Here is a 17,634-nt window from a genome sequence, read left to right on the forward strand (position 1 = left end):
TGTAAAAATGAAAGTAAAAAAGGCTATTTTTGTCAAAGAGGAAAGCTAATAGGTGACGGTCAAAGGCTGGCTGTGCGGTGAACTGAGAGGAGCACTGGATGAGGATTACAGCCCTGGTGTTCCAGTCTGGTCTTGAAGGATGTGCCCCACCTCGAAGAAGCTCAGTCTCCCTATTTGTAAACTCAGGAGTTTGGAAGAGATGGCTTCCAACGTCACTTTCAGCTTAAAAATCCCACGACTGAAATGATCAGCATGGGTGTTCTGTATTATTGAAGGGGTTATGATGGCCTACCCATTCTTTCTTCCCCCACTGGTGGTAACTGATGAGTGATGGCACTTTTTCTCCATGGAGATGTGGCTCTAGGCTTACATGTCATTCCATGTGAACCATGAAACCTCAGTTGAAATAGGGTGGGTCTTATCCATACTAAATATTTCTACCCCTTTCATAATGAACCTCATTTCTTGATTCAGAAATAACCGTTTCTCAAACAGAGAAGACCCAGATTGGGTGGCTGTAGGCAAAAGGTAGGTTAAAACCTGTCCTTTGGAAAGGTGAAGCAGTATCAACACCCAGCAGGTTTCTCTTGATTGTAACTTCTGGGGTTGGGTGTCTTTTTAAGAGTCATCTTTCTTCAAGCAAGTTCTCAAACTACAGGACTTCAGACTTACCCCTGGCTGGTTCTTCTGGGGCGAACTAAACTCTGACTGTGTGTGTGTTTGGAGGGGAGGCTGGAAGCATCTCCCTGGAAATTAAGGGAGCGCTCATTGGCTTGAACTGGCTCCTTTTAAGGTCCTCAAGTATATGGGTTCTCTGTCTCTCTCTCTCTCCCTCTCTCTCAAAAATAAATAAACATTAAAAAAATTTTAAAAAGGGGCGCCTGGGTGGCTCAGTAGGTTAAGTGCCAACTTCAGCTGAGGTCATGATCTTGCGGCTTATGAGTTCCAGCCCCACGTCGGGGTCTGTGCTGACAGCTTGGAGCCTGGAGCCTGAAGCCTGATTCGGATTCTGTGTCTCCCTCTTTCTCTGCCCCTCCCCTGCTCACACTCTGTCTCTGTCTCTCTCAAAAATGAATAAACATTAAAAAAATGTTTTTAATTAGAAAGATATCATAACGAGTGGAGAATGTTAGCATAGTGTCCAGCACATAATATACACTCGGTAAGTGCTGGCTACTGCTAATTACTTTTTTCTTGCATGCATCCTTCCTTTCTCCTTCTGCCTGCAGGGGAGATGAGGTGGCATTGGGAGGAGTACGGGAGGCAGATATCTGGGTTTAAACCTGGCCTTAAGTCACTTGTTAGCTGGGACTCTACTGAGTGGACAATGTACATGGTGGTTAATGGGAACTATCATCACTCTCCTGATGATGAGTTCTTCCTGTGTGTGAAATGTCGCAAAGGATGAGACAATATAGGGGAGCCAGACCTGTAAGGAAGCATATGGCATGGCGTCAGGAACTGAAAAATGCTTGTGAACTTTTATTCAAACCCACTTCATTCTAAGGAATTTATTTCAACTTATTTTTTCTTCTAGAGTGCCCAACTTGAGGAAATCATCTTGTTCATTATTAGTGCGGGTTCTTTTTATTTTATTAAAAAATATTTTTTATTTTAGAGACAGAGTGAGCACATGTGAGCAGGGGAGGGGGCGGAAGCAGAGAGAGAAAGGGGCAGAGAGAGAGAAAGAAAGAGAATCTTAAGGAGGTTCCATGGTTAGTGCAGAGCCTGACATAGGGCTCAGTCCCACGACCCCAGGATCATGACCTGAGCAGGACTCAAGTGACTGAGCCACCCAGGAGGCCCAGTGCAGGTTCTTTTCAAAGCTTCACTTTGTGTGTCCTACATACCAAAGTACATAAATGTGTCTTGATTTACAGAAGCTGAGCTATTGAGGATTGTCTTCTCTTATGTTTTAATGGTGTAAATAACCATTACTCCCTTTCAGAGCCAAATCATTGACTTCCGAGGGCTGCTCACAGATGCCATCAAAGGAGCAACCAGCGAAGTTGGCTTGAACAGCCTTGACTGTAACCCAGACCCCTCAGTAAGTGGCTAAGATGTGACATTCGTCTTGCAAACTACCAACATCAGGACGAACTTTAGAAATATAATTTTGAGTCCAGAGAAATTTTGAGATCAACTCAAAGGTCACAGCTATCTGCCACCGTTTATGTCACTGAGATCTGCATCCTGTTTTGCTTTCTAAGTCATGAACAATATTGTAACGTAAAACTTTCTGTTCCCATCATCAGGAACGATTGTTGAAACCTCTGAGTGCATTTATTGGCATGAATAGTGAGATGCGAGAATTGGCAGCCGTGGTGAGCCGGGTAAGATCTGATATTCAATTCACAAATTTACGGAGGCGGATCGGGGCTCCTGGAGCATTGTGGGCTGCTTCTTTTATTAATAACAATAAATATGATCATTTATTTATAAAGTGCCCCCACTTGCAAAGGCACTCATATTGTTTAGAGGCACAATAATGCATGATAAATAAATTATAGAATCATAAAATTACAATACAAAGAGCCCACCATCTCACTACAGAGGCCAAGAAAACCAAAAGGGAAACAGACTTGGAAGGCAAGGGACAGGTGAAAGGTTTTAGAGCAGAGCCAACAGTTAAGGAGAGAAAGCCTCTTAGAGAAGGAAAGAGCATGTCTGTGTCTTGTTTAAACAGTCAAAGTCTAGAAACAGAGATATTGGGAGTCTGATGATTTCATAATTGGAAATTTCCATGAAAAACAAGATTAGCAGGAAAGAGCTTATCATCCAGACTACTGAATTTCAAGCTTGCCCTTCAGAATTTAAAGGCAGTGGAGTCTCATGGTTAACGATACCGGCTCTGGAATCAGTTGACCTGGATTTGATTTCTACATCCTTCTTTTTCTAGCTGTGTGACTTTGGGCAAGTTCCTTGGGAAAGAATAGATTCCTGAGTTATAGGCTATTTATCTGATATCCAGCGATCTCATATTTAATGAAAGACTGCAACCTAGGCAGACTCGGAGAGATGTTTAATATGTTCCAAAAAATGCACAGCTATTCTGCAGTAATTAAGGGTTCCCCAGCTCTGGCTGTTCAGTTCCGCAGCTGTTACCACACCTATTAGGTGTCAAGCATGCGGTGGGGGCTGGAAACACAAAGATGAACAAATCGGACACAGTCCTTGCCTGAAAGAGTCTCTCATCCCATGGGTAAGGTGCACTTAGAGAACCCAAAGGAGGGGTATTTTGTGCCAAAGGGTGGGGAAAGCACTAGGGAAGAAGATACATAAGAAATAGGCACGTGAAAAAGTAGAAGAGGGAGGGTGGAGGGTTCTGGACCAAACACACCGTGAAATCGTACTGCTTTGAGCTGAATGAGCCCCAAGGAGTGGTGGGGAATGGGGTTGCAGAGAGAGGCCAGAGTTCCTGAGCTAGGGGCATGGTGAGCACTAGCCCGGAATTGGAAATTGTCTGGAGGACATGCGGAATCTTTGAAAGGTGTCCATCGGGAGAATGGGCTACTCAGATGTCCTGATGACAGTGTGGTGGATGGAGATCAAAGCAATAGAGATAAGGAGACCAGCTCTCAAGTTATTGCCAGTGAGAGAGGATGAGGATTGAGCCAGGCTGTGGTAATTCGGATGCACAAGAGAGCAGAGAAAAATATCCTTCTTGTTACTGTTTCTGCAAAAGGATACCATAACTAATGATAACGGACGTGTAGAGGAGACGTGGCCTGAAATGATTCCACCTGGCATCTTTCCTACAGTGCCCCGGGAAGTAGTCGTTCAGTCCCTGCTTGAATGCTTACAGTGTTGGGGAGCTCACCACCTCATGAGGCAGCCCTGTTGAGTTCTGACTGATAAGTTTTGCGGCTATGAGGAGGAACTTCCCATTGGGAAATTAAATACTGCTATGTGGAACTCACTGTCAGCTCTAGAAGAGGGCAAGGAATACTGCTTTTATCTATGGCTGCTTTGAATTCCAGGGTAGATCAATCCCCACTGTGTGCCAAGCTTCTTCTAAGAAAGTGTGGTAGTAAGAATGTGAGTGGCTGGTGGGCTAGCAGGCAGATACACTGTCTAAAGACAGGGAGGGTTCTCCCAAGATTTTGGAAGATAGATGTGCTTTCTCTGCCATCCCGTCCAGGAATGGATTACGCCTAAAATCACTTGAATGAATAGTTTCTCTAATAAAAGTTGTCACCCCTGGCAGAGGGATATGGGGAGACAGGCAACAGGGGTGGGGGCAAAACATGTCACCAGCATTGAAAACGTGTGTTTTTGAACCATGTGCGTGCATTGTTTATTTAAAAATTAAATACACATAAAACTAGTTTCCAGATTGTTCTGTAGTCACTCAGAATGACTTGAAAGAGGGAGCTTTTTCTTTTTTTTGATGTAACACACTAGTTACTCAGTTTGCCTGAAAGAGCTCCTACTGAGAAAGGCCCTGAGTGACTGTTCCGAGGTGGCGTGTGAAATTGACGTTTGGAAACTTTAAATGAATTATCAGTAAAACCGGCCTTAATTGATTGCCCCAGATGGTTGCTACAGGGCTCCACAAGGAGAGGGCAAACCGCACTTTTGCCTGGTTGTTGGCTTCCTTGAATTTTGTAGGAGCAATTGCTCCTGATGGAAAGTAGGGGTGATCACTAGGGAAAAAGAGAAATTGGTTTCAGAGGAGCATGATCTCTCTTAGGCCACAAATTAAGAAAGCGTTTGAGAGATCAAGGAGCAAGGGGAGCCAGGCACTGTCTAGGAACTATGTTTTGCAGTAAAAGCCAATGTAATTTGAAGGCATATTCTGTAGCCTCTTTGATTACAGCCGTAAATCAGCACGGTTTGCTATTAACTGAAGACAGGTATAGTCCATCGTTAGGAGATTTTTTTTTCCCTCTTAAAAGTACCATATTGTATCGCCAATATCTTCTTCAGGGAAAAATCACTGAATATGTTCATGGCATCCATTTAGTGAGCTAGCCCATAATTACAATATGTATATATACGTGTATCTAACATGAAAAGTTTTTATCACCTTTCCATCCTATTGTAAGTCAAGTATTCTGCTGCTCCTGTGTTTATTACAGCTGTGGAGGAAAACACTAGTTTTAACAAAATGATCAAATGTGCATTGCAGGACATTTATCTCCATAGTCCAAATGTAAAGTGGAATGACATTATTGGACTCGATGCAGCCAAGCAGTTAGTCAAAGAAGCTGTCGTGTACCCTATAAGGGTAAGGATGGGAAGCCTCGTGGGGGTATTTCTGTTCATTATCCATTGGACAAACTGTATGTCATGCACCCATCAGGAAGAGGACAGGATGTTTTTCTGCCATCAAGTTAACTTTTTGCCTGTGTCACAGTATTTGGTTAAACGCTGCAGTACCAAGGCCCAGTCCGTTGTAGGCAATTTGGAATCATGTTACATATCGGTTCAAGGCAGGTGTCTGTTCAAGTGATCATTTAAGATCTAAGACTCTAATATATATGACTTGCCAGTTGCTATAGATAGGTTCAAATTAGCCTGCCTCCCTAAAAATATACGTATTATAGCAGAAATACCTCCTGTAAGAGAGGGCCTCTCACTTTGCTTCTATACATCTTACCGCCTACCCTCCCCAATACCCACATCACCTGGGGTTTTGCTTTGACCGGTTGTAAGGACTAGACAGCCCCTTCCAGGGCACCAGCAGGAAAGCCATCATGTTGTGCTCATTGCTTATTCCTGACAAGTCTTTGTGCAGAGTGGTTCACTAAACAGGAAAGAAAATAGAAAACCAGGACTTTCCATGGTGGGTTTACAACTGTGGTACTGAGAAGGTCAGTGTACCACAGAGCTCTGGCTGTAAAACAGACCACCCCAAAACTTCACACCTTAGAAAACAACAATCACTTACTTATGTGCGCCTGAGGGGGTATGCCGTTTGGGCTGGGCCCAGCAGGGCCAGCTCATCCCTTTGCCACATGATACTGGCTGGGCTCACTCCCACATCTGGGGCATCAGCCAGGGTGGCTGGGAAAGCTGGAATAAACAGAACGACTGAGACTTCTCCACGTGCCTCTCATCCTCCGGCAGGCAGACCGAGTCTTGTTCCCATGGTGACAGAGGGTTCCCAGACAGAAGCAAGAAAGGGCAGGTCCCAATCCAACAGCATCTCCCACGTCTCTTCTACTTGCTGATGTCTCATTGGCCAAAGTCACAAGGCCAAGTCCAGATTCAAGTGGTGGGAGGAGCTGCAGATAATTTGCGGCCATTTTCTGTGATCTTCCCCAGTGAAGATAACAAATTTATTGTATTGAATAACCTACTTATTATTACCACTGAGCCCATGCAGCCCCTGATTTTTGGCTGCTTCTATTCTAATGAGACAAAAATCAATGAATTTGGAATGTCTTTCCCCTCTCTTTCTTTCTGTGTTCTGACATGGGAGTAAAAAATATGCTGGTATCCAGAACTAGTGGAAATTTATTCACCCTTTCCTCTGAATGGCTCTACAGTACAAGTCTTCTGGAAAGGATAGGACCTCTCATTGAAACTCTCTGGATGTGTTATCTCCATAGTATCATAAGCTCTGTGTGTGATGACATCGAGATTTTGACATTAGCATCAGCAAGAAACTAATAGCTAGTTATAATCATACTACTGTTTTTCCTTCTTCCTTGTTCTCTGTCAACTCTACCTATGCTCCAGATTGTCTGAATTTGAACTAACAGGAGAGAATCACTGAAGTTCATGTATGTCCTGTTTGGAGTCAGTGTCTCATAATGCATTCAGCACCAAGGTTCCCAGCTTCTAAATCAGGCTTCACCATAGCTTCATGCCTAATTCGCACACACCTTTGTCGGTTCTGGTGTTTATCTTAAAGGGCATTCCCTGTTCACAACATTCAAAAGATTGCCAAATACCCTGTATATAGACCCCTGGGGGAAATGATGTTATGTATGTAGGCAATAACTATTGTAATGGAGAAGAAAAGTACCCACGTATGCCTTTCTTTTCCTTAAAACAAAACAAAACAAAACAAAACAAAACAAAACAAAACTGCTCTTGTAAAAAGCCACAAATATTAAGCCACGCATTCCTATCAAGTGTGAAAGTCAACCTGGGATAAATATGATGTAAATAGAAGCAGCCAGCCTTAAAAAAAGGCTGACTCTCTGAATTGTGCTGTGTTTCACTCTGGCTTCATTCGATTGCGCTAAGGGTGTGTAGGCTGACATACGGATACCAAACCTCTTCTTTGTTCCTTGTTTCCATAGTACCCACAGCTGTTTACAGGAATTCTCTCCCCCTGGAAAGGACTGCTGCTCTATGGCCCTCCAGGTAAAGGAATCTTTCTGTTTGGGTCTTGATATTAAGTGTGTGTGTGGATGACGACTTGTCCTGTCCTCATTCAGCACTGGGGCTAATGACCGCTAGGTAACCATCTCCTTTTTCACCGACTTCTTGTGACACTGACTTCTATCTGTTAGCAGAGGAATGGAGTTCAAGTGTTGCTCACAATTCATCCCCATGTGTCTCTAGGTACAGGGAAGACTTTACTGGCCAAAGCTGTGGCCACGGAGTGCAAAACAACCTTCTTTAACATTTCTGCGTCTACCATTGTCAGCAAATGGAGAGGGGATTCAGAAAAACTTGTTCGGGTAGGAATTCCTGATTTTGTTTTTTCAGAATAAATGCCAGCGAATACAGTGGTACAAAATGATGTTAGAGCTTATTTGTTTTTAAGTGATTTATATGTTAGAATTTATCCCGGATCTTGATTACTAAAAACCCAGAAGATGGATTGATTGACTATTATAGGTGGATATTAATCCTGTCCCCGTGAGCAAAACATGATGTCCTTTCCTTTGGGAATTTGACCAATGGTCCTTTTGTGATTCATGTAGCTTAGGAATGGAATCTGGGGAAAAGGTTGTTTATGAAGTGGAATATTTTTTTCTTCATTCAAGAAGCATTTATTATTAAGCATGTGCGGTATATTCAGTTAACATTTGAGAGGCTGCTACTGTCTGCAAGTCCCTACACTACATACTCAAAGAATCAAGAAATTTAAGACAATTATTCTTTCAGATGGTCTCAGCAACTTTCCTCCACAGTGCCCCATAGCCTTAGAGTTTTTTCTCTCCTTAGGAGACAAATAGAAAGTATATTTTATAGAAAATATAATGTAACATTTTTTACTATACTTCCCAGTTATCTTATGAGAACACCTGTTTATGATTTACTCCTCAATGTAAAGTGGGTCCTTCTCAGAAATCCTGTTAAACTATTGAATTCTGTAGAATGACTGGCAAGTAATCGATACTAAGTAAATGTAAATACTATAAATTTTCTGAAAAGAAATTTACTCTAAAATATTTTGCTTAGGTTACATTCCCTTAGATGACTTATTTTCAAAATATTATGGCTTACTTGGAAGTCATAATAGAATATTTTTATAGGATTGATTTACCTAAAATGACCTATTATTTATTACTTTGATACTTTTCTCAAGTTACTTCAAATGTGTAAGTTTTTATAAATTCTTCCTTTGAATGAGCAGGGGAGGGGGCAGAGAGAGAGACGGAGAGAAAGAATCCCAAGCAGGCTCCATTCGGTAAGCACAGAGCCCGACGCAGCTTTGATCTCATAAACTGTGAGATCATGACCTGAGCCAAAATCCAGAGTCAGAGGCTCAACCGACTGAGGCACCTAGGGGCCCCTATGAATTCTTATCACCCCATCGAGATTGTAATTTGTGGAAATCCATGTTGACATCTGTTTCTTTGTTCTTTGAGTCTAACTTAGTGCCAGGTCCAAAGATAGGGTTTGAACTCACCTGTTCCTAAATTTTGGGGTTCCATGTGATTCTAGGTAGCTTGATTTCAATGAGCTGAAATCCAACTAACTATACAATCATCAGCCTGAAGATTTTTTTTTTTTTTTTTTTTTTTTTTTTTTGTCAGCTTATTTTGCCATCTCTGTTATTTCTAGACCTCTTTCTCTGGTCTGAATTTTCTCCTAAATAGTATTCTCATATATAATAGTTATTTTTTTTCAATGTTTATTTATTTTTGAGAGACAGAGAGAGACAGAGCTTGAGCAGGAGACAGAGAGGGAGACACAGAATCCAAAGCAGCCTCTGGGTCTGAGCTGTCAGCACAGAGCAGGACATGGGGCTCGAACTCATGAACCATGAGATCATGAGCTGAGCCGAAGTCAGATGCTAACCCAGGCGCCCCCGAAGATTTTTTTTTAACATTCCATTTCTATTTGCTGCGGAACACTAAAACTCTTAGGAGATGCCCCCAGACTCAGTTTAGATTCATCTCCTGTCATGAAAAAGTGGTGTTTACAGCTATGCGCACAAAACACTGCAAGATGCTCAAAGAAAGATTACATTATATTCTCTGGACAGGACTTCCTTAGACAGAAGAACAAATTCAAATATTTTGTGAATATCCTTAACAAAGATTGAAACTACTAAAAGAATCGTCTTGTTTCATGTGGGATAGCCAGAAAAGTCACTTAACAAGAACTCTCTATTCTGTGTGAGCATTTTATTTAACCTAAGTTTTATTCTGCTTCAGAATTATTTTGTTAAAATTCTAGGGGTGAGGAAATGATTCCTTCCTCAATTTCTCCCCCTCCTTTCCCATATATTTTAAAAATAATTCGTATTTTTGAAAAAAAAAAAAGATACAAAAGGGCATATAGACCCTTGAACCTTCTCCCCAGGGGCCACTGCTACAGTTGCTAGTGCAGCCTTCCAGAACATTTATCATATTTATATAAATACCAACAACTGCATCTCTATCTTCCTTCTTCACTAAATGTCAGTAGGAACGTACTACACATATCCTTCTATAACTTTTGTTTTTGTTCACACTTACCAATATAACTTGAATATTGTTCCACACTATTATAGACAGAACATGTTCTTTTATGAGTCTGTATCAGATTTCATTGCATGGAATGTTCATTGCAAAATGTATTTAACCAGTCTCTTCTTAATGGCTATTTCTAATGTAAACAACAGTTAGGTTGTTTCTAGCCTCCTGCTATCATGAACAAAGCTACAGCAGACAATTACCATATCCATGTCCTTGCGTATATAGTAGTGTAAGATGATTTCTCTTAAGTAGAAGTGTTAGGTCAGAGAGAATGAAAGATCACTGATTGCCAAATTGCCTGACAACAGGGTTGCACCAGCTTCTACACCCATAAATGGTGTGCGTGTTTGCTTCCCCCACCCTGGCCAACACTGTGTAGCACCCGAATTTAGAAATCTTTGGGGCACCTGGGTGGCTCAGTCAGTTAAGCGTCCGACTTCGGCTCGGGTCACGATCTCGTGTTTCGTGAGCCTGAGCCCCGAGTCGGACTCTGCTGACGGCAAGGAGCCTACTTTGGACCCTCTGTTCCCCTCTCTCTCTGCCCCTCCCCTGCTTGTGCTCTCTCTCAAAAATAAATTAGCATTTAAAAAAATCTTTAAAAATAATAAAAAAATCTTTGCCAATCTGATAGTGAAATTAATATTTCAGTGCTCAAATATGCATTTAACTCTGAATGAACTTGAGCATCTTTTTATAGGTTTAGAAGATATTTGTATTTCCTTTTTTTTCTGTGAAATGCACTTTTGGTTTTGGATATTTAAAAAAAATAATTCAAAGGGAAAACAGATAACCTCTCCTAACCTTGAGGGATCTCATCCTCTATCGTCTCAGAAATTCTTTTCTGAGCTCTTGGAAGGATCCTCACCTGGAAAATCTTGGTCATGCTGTCAAAATCTTTACTATGAAGCTTTCAGATAAAGAGAACCCTTCAGGACCTTCCTCTACATCAGAGAAGCTTTCCTACCATTTGTTGCTCTTCCTATTCCAATTAAAGAGTTATTTATAGGGAACCCTTGGGTTATGTTCCTCCCTCCCCTCCTAATGTTCATGCCTCCTAGGAATTGATGCTATTGAATAGTTGAGTGGTCTCTTTAGCAAATGCACACACCTGTTGGTGCTTACATCTTTCAACACCCTCCCCCACCCCCACCCCTAGTTGTATGATTTAACTTCCTCCAAGTACTTTTGAAAATTTTGGACTAATGCTTCCAGCGCACTTACCTGGAGTTCTATATATTCTTTGGCAGTGGGAAGAGCATTGGTATGGTCAATATGGAGACACAGGGTCCGGATGCGGTTCTCCTTCCAACTGGGCGTTTGGTCTCATAATGCCCCTTGGTCTCTCTGCACCTTGGGGAGCACCTTAAAAACATGTATGGTTCTATTAAAGAGTTCTGATATTCCACTTTTCATTGGGTAGATTGCTGCTATTGTAATCACCCTTAATATCAGCTGTATTGGGCTTTTCTTTTTGTGACAAGGAAAACAAGTTGCTTGCTTCTAATGAGCGCGTCGCTATCGTGTCTAAAAGGCATTCATGATGAGTGTCCCGGTGTTGACACTGTTCTCTCAGTTCATTAGGCTGAGCCAACTGTCTTGGCTGAATGAAACAGGATTCTGTGAAAGGAAAATACTTGCTCATGAGCATGGGTGCACCACACGTACAAGCAGTGATGAAAGTGAGGGACTTCCCACTCAGTGACGGGGAGACCGGCAAGGGGTAACCTGCCACTACCCAGGAAAACACAATCTGGCCTTTTCTGGGCTCTTCTCCTCTGATTTGTTCTGTGATACTTTGCTAGCGCTAAGTGACATGGAGAATAAATCCCCTTTGCCTATTAAAGAACCTCTATTCTTTTCTAAGTCTCTACTGCTTTCTCTGATCAACCAGTGAAGAATTGTATACGATGCTCAAGAGATCAGTTTCAAGGTTAAAAAAAAAAGCTCTAGTTTTTTATACTCTTTTCATCACTACCACATCTCCCTTTAGAGCTCTTTATTTTGTTTTTATATGTCTGTTCTTTTGCTGGCTGTTTTCCTGTTCTTGTTCAGTCTATAATATTTTATTCTGGAATGGAACATTTTATTCAATTGGGAATTGCCTTAAATTCCCTCAAAGTACCTGAACCTACCAAACAACAGTGTTTGGAGTGGTATAAGGACCCCGTGGAGTAATTTGGGGAGCAGAAAGGGGCAAAATTCTTCTTGTTACCCATAACTGGAACTGTATTCTTCCCCTACAATTCTTCCTTCTGAGAATGACCCTCTCTCATTGTCCTGAAAGGTTGAGGGAAAACCATTAAATGACTTTACATATTCCAAGGCTTTTTTGTCCATACGGAACATGTTATTGGCAGGGAGTCTCGGGGGCTAACTAACCAACTAGAGCTCAGGTATTGAGTTGTAGCTTAAGCTCTCCCATTTATGATTAGTAACCTTGAACTAACCACTAACTCTCTCTGGCTCTAATTTTGTCAAGTGATAAATGGAAATAATTGGACCGTCCAACCCCATGGGGTTGTGCTAAGGAGTAATGATTATAAAGTTATTAGGAAAGAACAGAGTGCAGCATAAATACTTAACATTACAGCCATTCTAAGCTCTTAATCTCTGGGAGCATCTGAGAACTTTAACTTAACTATATGAATTTGAACATGTGGTTGCTTCTCTCCCACCCAGGTGTTATTTGAACTCGCCCGCTATCACGCCCCCTCCACCATCTTCCTGGACGAGTTGGAGTCAGTGATGAGTCAGAGAGGCACGGCTCCTGGGTAACAGACAGGGTTTTTTTTTTCGGTCATCACTTCTCCCCTCTTGTAAGTGTGTTTGATGGTCGGAAGCCCATCGACATTTACCAGCAGAATGAGCCTATTAATAAGCCCACAAATTTTCTGCAGACACATGGAAAGGTCTTTAAATTAGATCCTGTTAACTGAATAGCTGATTTAAGTAGTTTTTATAACCGGAGGAAATGTCATCCTCCCTTCCCCCTTTCCCCACAGAGTGGTTTTCGGGCCTGAAGATCACCCAGCCCCACGATCCCAGGCTGCCATAACGGTCTTGCTGGCTCAAAATAGCTGCTCGTGACCACCTCCTCTGGAGCCAGAGGGGCTGCCTGTGGGGAATGGGGCTGCAAAGGCCAAGTCCCAAGAGGTAGCCCTCGACAAAGTGTGTGAGGCCAGGGAAGTCACCACTTTTCTGTGACATCAGGTGGTGGGTCAGCCTGTCTGATTTTAAATATGTCACATATGTTACCTCTAAAGATTAAGTGTCCACTAATGTCCCCAGCAGGAAAGAACACATCTCAGACTACAGTGAGCCGTGTGTGTGTGTGTGTGTGTGTGTGTGTGTGTGTGTGTGTGTGTTTTAAGAAACTCTTTCTGTCTTCATCAGAAGTATTCTTCTTTGAAACTTCTTACTAAACCTGGCTTGGAAAAACAGGTCTCTGGGAAATCTCAACACAGCGGCATTTACTAATGGCCTCTCATGGTCCATCATCAAGGCAGAACTAATAGTAATAAAAAGCAAATACTTAACTTCTTGGAAGTACAACTATAATTTATGAAATTTTACTTCTTGAAAATCATTTTCCTAACAGGGAAAAGCAACCATTAAGATACACCCAGGATGCATGGGATTGATGGCATTGAGGTCAATGGGACAATTTCCATGGCTTCATGGGTGCTTGTCAGCCTCAGGCTAGATGCTCTGCCTCTCTATACAGGACCTGACAGGGGCAGACATGCACCGGTACCTGGATAGGCACCCACCAGACCACCTTAGTGGTCATTCTGTCTGCAAAGACCCAGCCCACCTGGCCTGCCCTACCAGAGTGAACTGTGCACTCGTTCTTACATTCACTTTGTCAATCTCCGTCCCCGGGGTTTCCCACAGCTTTGAATGGCTAAATTGGAAGCTTTATCTCCTGCCTTTGACTGTACTCCGAGTTTTACACTGAATGGCAGCTTCCTTGCCTGGAACTTGACCCCTAAAACTAGAGTCAGGGAATAAAGGCAGGTGCTCTGAGAACTTCCTGGGTCATATGAAAAGAATAAGTATGGGTAAATGCTAAATAAATACATAACTATACTGTGAGACTGTCCTTTCTCTTGGGAAAAGGTAGTTTGACAGTGAGTGGTACAGTTCTTAACAAAAACACATACCTAACTGATGCTGCCACTACACATGCCCAGAGAGGAGAAGTTGAATGTCGTGTTGTCCAAGAAAGGCATTTTCTGTCCTTTTAACTCAGTCTATACAAGTGAAGAGGAAGGAGAGCCTGCTGAATATAGTCCGGATTCAGAGCCAGTTTAGATTGTTAGGTCCTGTAGTGAGCTCCTTCATGGCGGGAGGGTCTTTGGCTGCGGTGGAGGTGGGGCTTAGAGGGTGAATCTGCACAGCAGACAGCCCCAGCAGGCTGTGCAAGGAAAACATAGTCTCCGTGTCATTATCGTGCCTCTTATTAGAAGAGAATGAAACAGATTCAATGCAGTAGCTTATCTCTCTTCTTCAACAGATTATATCCATAAATTATATGAAAAGAACTATGGTGTATAAAAGCACTTTCATGCCTGCTGTATAAACGAAAGGATTATTCTCAATTATCTGTCTTTACAAAGGGCAAATAATACTACTACAGAGAGACCCAGCCCGGCTGCGTTCAATCGATTAGTAGTACTATCTGCCCTTTAGTTATTTTCTAGTTCACTGCCAATATTTGGTTTTCTTTTCAATGTCGTCATTATATTCATTTACTTCCTTTCTCTCACTCTCTATGTGAAAATAATACCAAACTACTCGTTTCCTTCAACTCTCCTACGAGTGGCTCCCGGGAATGAGGCAGGGAACCTGTTCTACAGGCACTGAATCAATGTTGTGAGTGCCACTCTTGTCCTGGAAGCAAAGACTCTGTCCTGGGAGAACCTCACCTCTGTGTCTCTCTGTAGGGGAGAACATGAAGGAAGCCTCCGGATGAAGACAGAGTTACTGGTGCAGATGGACGGGCTGGCTCGCTCAGAAGATCTCGTGTTTGTCTTAGCAGCTTCTAACCTGCCATGGTAAGAGATCTTAGTACATTTTATTTATTTTTTTTATTTTTTTATTTTTTATAATTTTTTTTAACGTTTATTTATTTTTGAGACAGAGACAGAGCATGAACAGGGGAGGGGCAGAGAGAGAGGGAGACACAGAATCTGAAACAGGCTCCAGGCTCTGAGCGGTCAGCACAGAGCCCGACGCGGGGCTTGAACTCACGGGCCGCGAGATCATGACCTGAGCTGAAGTCGGACGCTTAACCGACCAAGCCACCCAGGCGCCCCGATCTTAGTACATTTTAAATGCATTTCCATGAGACACTGAGTACAGATGAAGACGTTATATTGCCCAATTTGGGCAAAGTCTCAACGTTTGGTTCCAGCCCTGGAAGATTAATCTGAAGTCTTTCTTGGTCAAGGCCTCAGTCCTTGCTATCTGTACCATGAAAGAATCTGCCTTAAAAGAAGGAACATAAGCCAGGCCTACCACTAGCAATACTTAAAATGGACATTTTGAAGGGTGCCCGGGTGGCTCAGTTGGTTAAGTGTCCGACTTCAGCTCAGGTTATGATCTCATGGTTCGTGGGTTCATGACCCATGTCAGGCTCTGTGCTGACAGCTCAGAGCCTGGAGCCTGCTTCAGATTCTGTGTCTCCTTCTCTCTCTGCCTCTCCCCCACTCATGCTCTGTCTCTTTCTGTCCCTGTCTCAAAAAGAAATAAACATAAAAAAAATTTTCAATGGACATTTTGAGTTTAAAGCCAAATTATTTACTGTATTTATGCAGGGCTTTGGCAGAGAACTAATACAATGCTAAAATCTTTAGGACTCGGGAATATTCCAGAAATAATATGTTTATACTTTAACAGTATTAAAATCAAACTTTTTTTTAAATTAGGAGGAAAACCTTTAATGTTACATAGTAAATAGGAAGCTAAATAATCTCTAATTGAAAATATAATCTACTCTCTGAGTGTTTTATTCAAGCTGTATCCCAGAGTGGTTAAAGAACAATTCTAGAAGTAGAATTGGGAAATAAGAGATGTTGACTAGGGAAAAACTATCTACTTGGAGAGTATATTTAAAAAATAACTCTAATTCCTTTATAGTCCCAAGAATATTTTCACATACATTATCTCTTTTGAAGCAGGTAAAACAGGAGACAGATAAGGAAATGTTGTTCTTCCCATTTGCAGGTAGGGTCCAAGGTCAAGGAAGGTCAATCCACCCAAAGTCAACAGCAAATCTGCAACAGAGCTGGGACTTGTGACACTGTTCCCCCACCCCCACCCCATCCATTTGTGTTTCTACATTCAAAGATGAATGTTGTGCGTGCTGTTGTGCATGCTGGTCATCTAGGCTCCCAAAGAAGTCACTGAAAAGAGATGATGACATTCATGTGGAATCTGTTATTTTAAATATATTCCTAATTTCAGCCTGGCTCCACCTCCCCTCAAATTTATAAGACTGCCCTAATCCCTAATGTGTAAGGTGATCAGCATCTTATGTTTTCATGATAGAGGCATTTATATACAAATATTACAGTAGAGTCCAAACAGAGAACTATCATTCAAATAAACGATTGCGAAATGCCTCCGAGAAAGACCTCTGTTGCTTCAGCTGTTTGCAGTGGGGTTGGTCATAACCACATTCCTCATGTCCCAGGGTGACTGTGGAAGTCAGCTGGGGAGGGTGTGTGGAAACTGAAGCTTCGTGCATGACTCCGGGACCGTCTGTGCCCCCCAGGGAGACCTACACATTTTCTAGAGGGATAGAGAAACTTCTACTGCCAGTGAACATCTAGGGTTTTGTTGAGGAAGTTTCTGTGCTGCCACAGGTCCCCTGAGGTGATCATTTTCGTTAAACCCCACATAAAATGGTCTGAGAAGAGAAAAAAAAAAGACAATCAAAAATTAAAGAAGCTTAGAAGGGCTTTTCTAAAAGAATTGCCCCTCATTATGGCAAATGGCAAATACACACATGCTTTTGGGCTTTGCTTGCATCATTACAACGTACCTTTGGATCCAGGGGTGCCTGGTGGGCTCCGTCAGTTAAGGGTCAGGCTTCGGCTCAGGTCATGATCTCGCCCTTCCCAAGTTCCAGTGCCGCATCGGGCTCTATGCTGACAGCTTGGAGCCTAGAGCCCGCTTCACATTCTGTGTCTCCCTCTGTCTCTCTGCCTCTCTCCTGCTCACTCTGTCTCTCTCAAAAATAAATAAACATTAAAAATTTTTTTTAATTAAAAAAGATATGTTCTTTTGGATCTGTCCTTGAGCAATGCTGGGCTCTAAAAAAACTTTTTAGTATGAAAAACTCCAAACAGACACTAAAGAAGAGGAAAAAGCACCATTTCCCAGTTTCAGTAACTAACATCTTGCCTGATTGATATAATCTATTCTTGCCCCCTCCCTCATTTTGCTGCAATGTTTTAAAGTATATTCCAGATTGTCATGTTACTTCTCACAAATATATTTTACTATACATCTTTTTGAAAAGGACATTTTCGGCACGTCTGAGTGGCTCAGTCAGTTAAGTATCTGACTCTTGATTATTGGCTCAGGTTGTGATCTCACGGTTTGTGAGTTCAAGCACCACATCAGGCTCTGCATTGACAGTGCAGAGCCTGCTTGGGATTCTCCCTCTCTGTCTCTGTCCCTCTCCTATTCATGTGCTCTCTCTCTCTCTCCCCCCTCTCAAAATAAACACTGAAAGAGTAAAAATAAAAAAGGA

At 42.2% G+C, this 17,634-nt stretch overlaps 1 protein-coding gene and 1 long non-coding RNA gene across 4 annotated transcripts in view; one reads left to right on the top strand and one right to left on the bottom strand.

Moving 5' to 3' along the window:
- Positions 1–17,634, top strand: part of KATNAL2 (katanin catalytic subunit A1 like 2) — a 67,518-nt gene that overhangs the window by 35,447 nt on the left and 14,437 nt on the right. The window contains exons 7-13 of one of the 2 annotated variants that reach the window (XM_019464134.2): positions 1,949–2,047; positions 2,256–2,333; positions 5,132–5,230; positions 7,257–7,320; positions 7,522–7,640; positions 12,552–12,643; positions 14,819–14,929. In XM_019464134.2, coding sequence (XP_019319679.2) covers positions 1,949–2,047; positions 2,256–2,333; positions 5,132–5,230; positions 7,257–7,320; positions 7,522–7,640; positions 12,552–12,643; positions 14,819–14,929 — 662 coding nt within the window. The remainder of the gene's footprint in view (positions 1–1,948; positions 2,048–2,255; positions 2,334–5,131; positions 5,231–7,256; positions 7,321–7,521; positions 7,641–12,551; positions 12,644–14,818; positions 14,930–17,634) is intronic. The other variant, XM_019464136.2, reaches the window with a different exon arrangement.
- Positions 2,653–17,540, bottom strand: LOC109275759 (uncharacterized). 2 transcript variants are annotated; one of them, XR_002084354.2, is made up of 6 exons: positions 16,921–17,540; positions 14,801–14,921; positions 11,094–11,234; positions 5,894–6,230; positions 5,631–5,749; positions 5,029–5,081 (listed from the first exon to the last, which is right to left on the bottom strand). It is a non-coding gene; the product is annotated as an uncharacterized LOC109275759 (long non-coding RNA). The 2 variants fall into 2 exon arrangements; XR_008422280.1 differs by having other exon boundaries at positions 2,653–5,749.

This window comes from Panthera pardus, unplaced genomic scaffold, assembly GCF_024362965.1.
Source record: "Panthera pardus isolate Hobbes unplaced genomic scaffold, ASM2436296v1 HiC_scaffold_15, whole genome shotgun sequence".
Taxonomy (NCBI): Eukaryota; Metazoa; Chordata; class Mammalia; order Carnivora; family Felidae; genus Panthera; species Panthera pardus.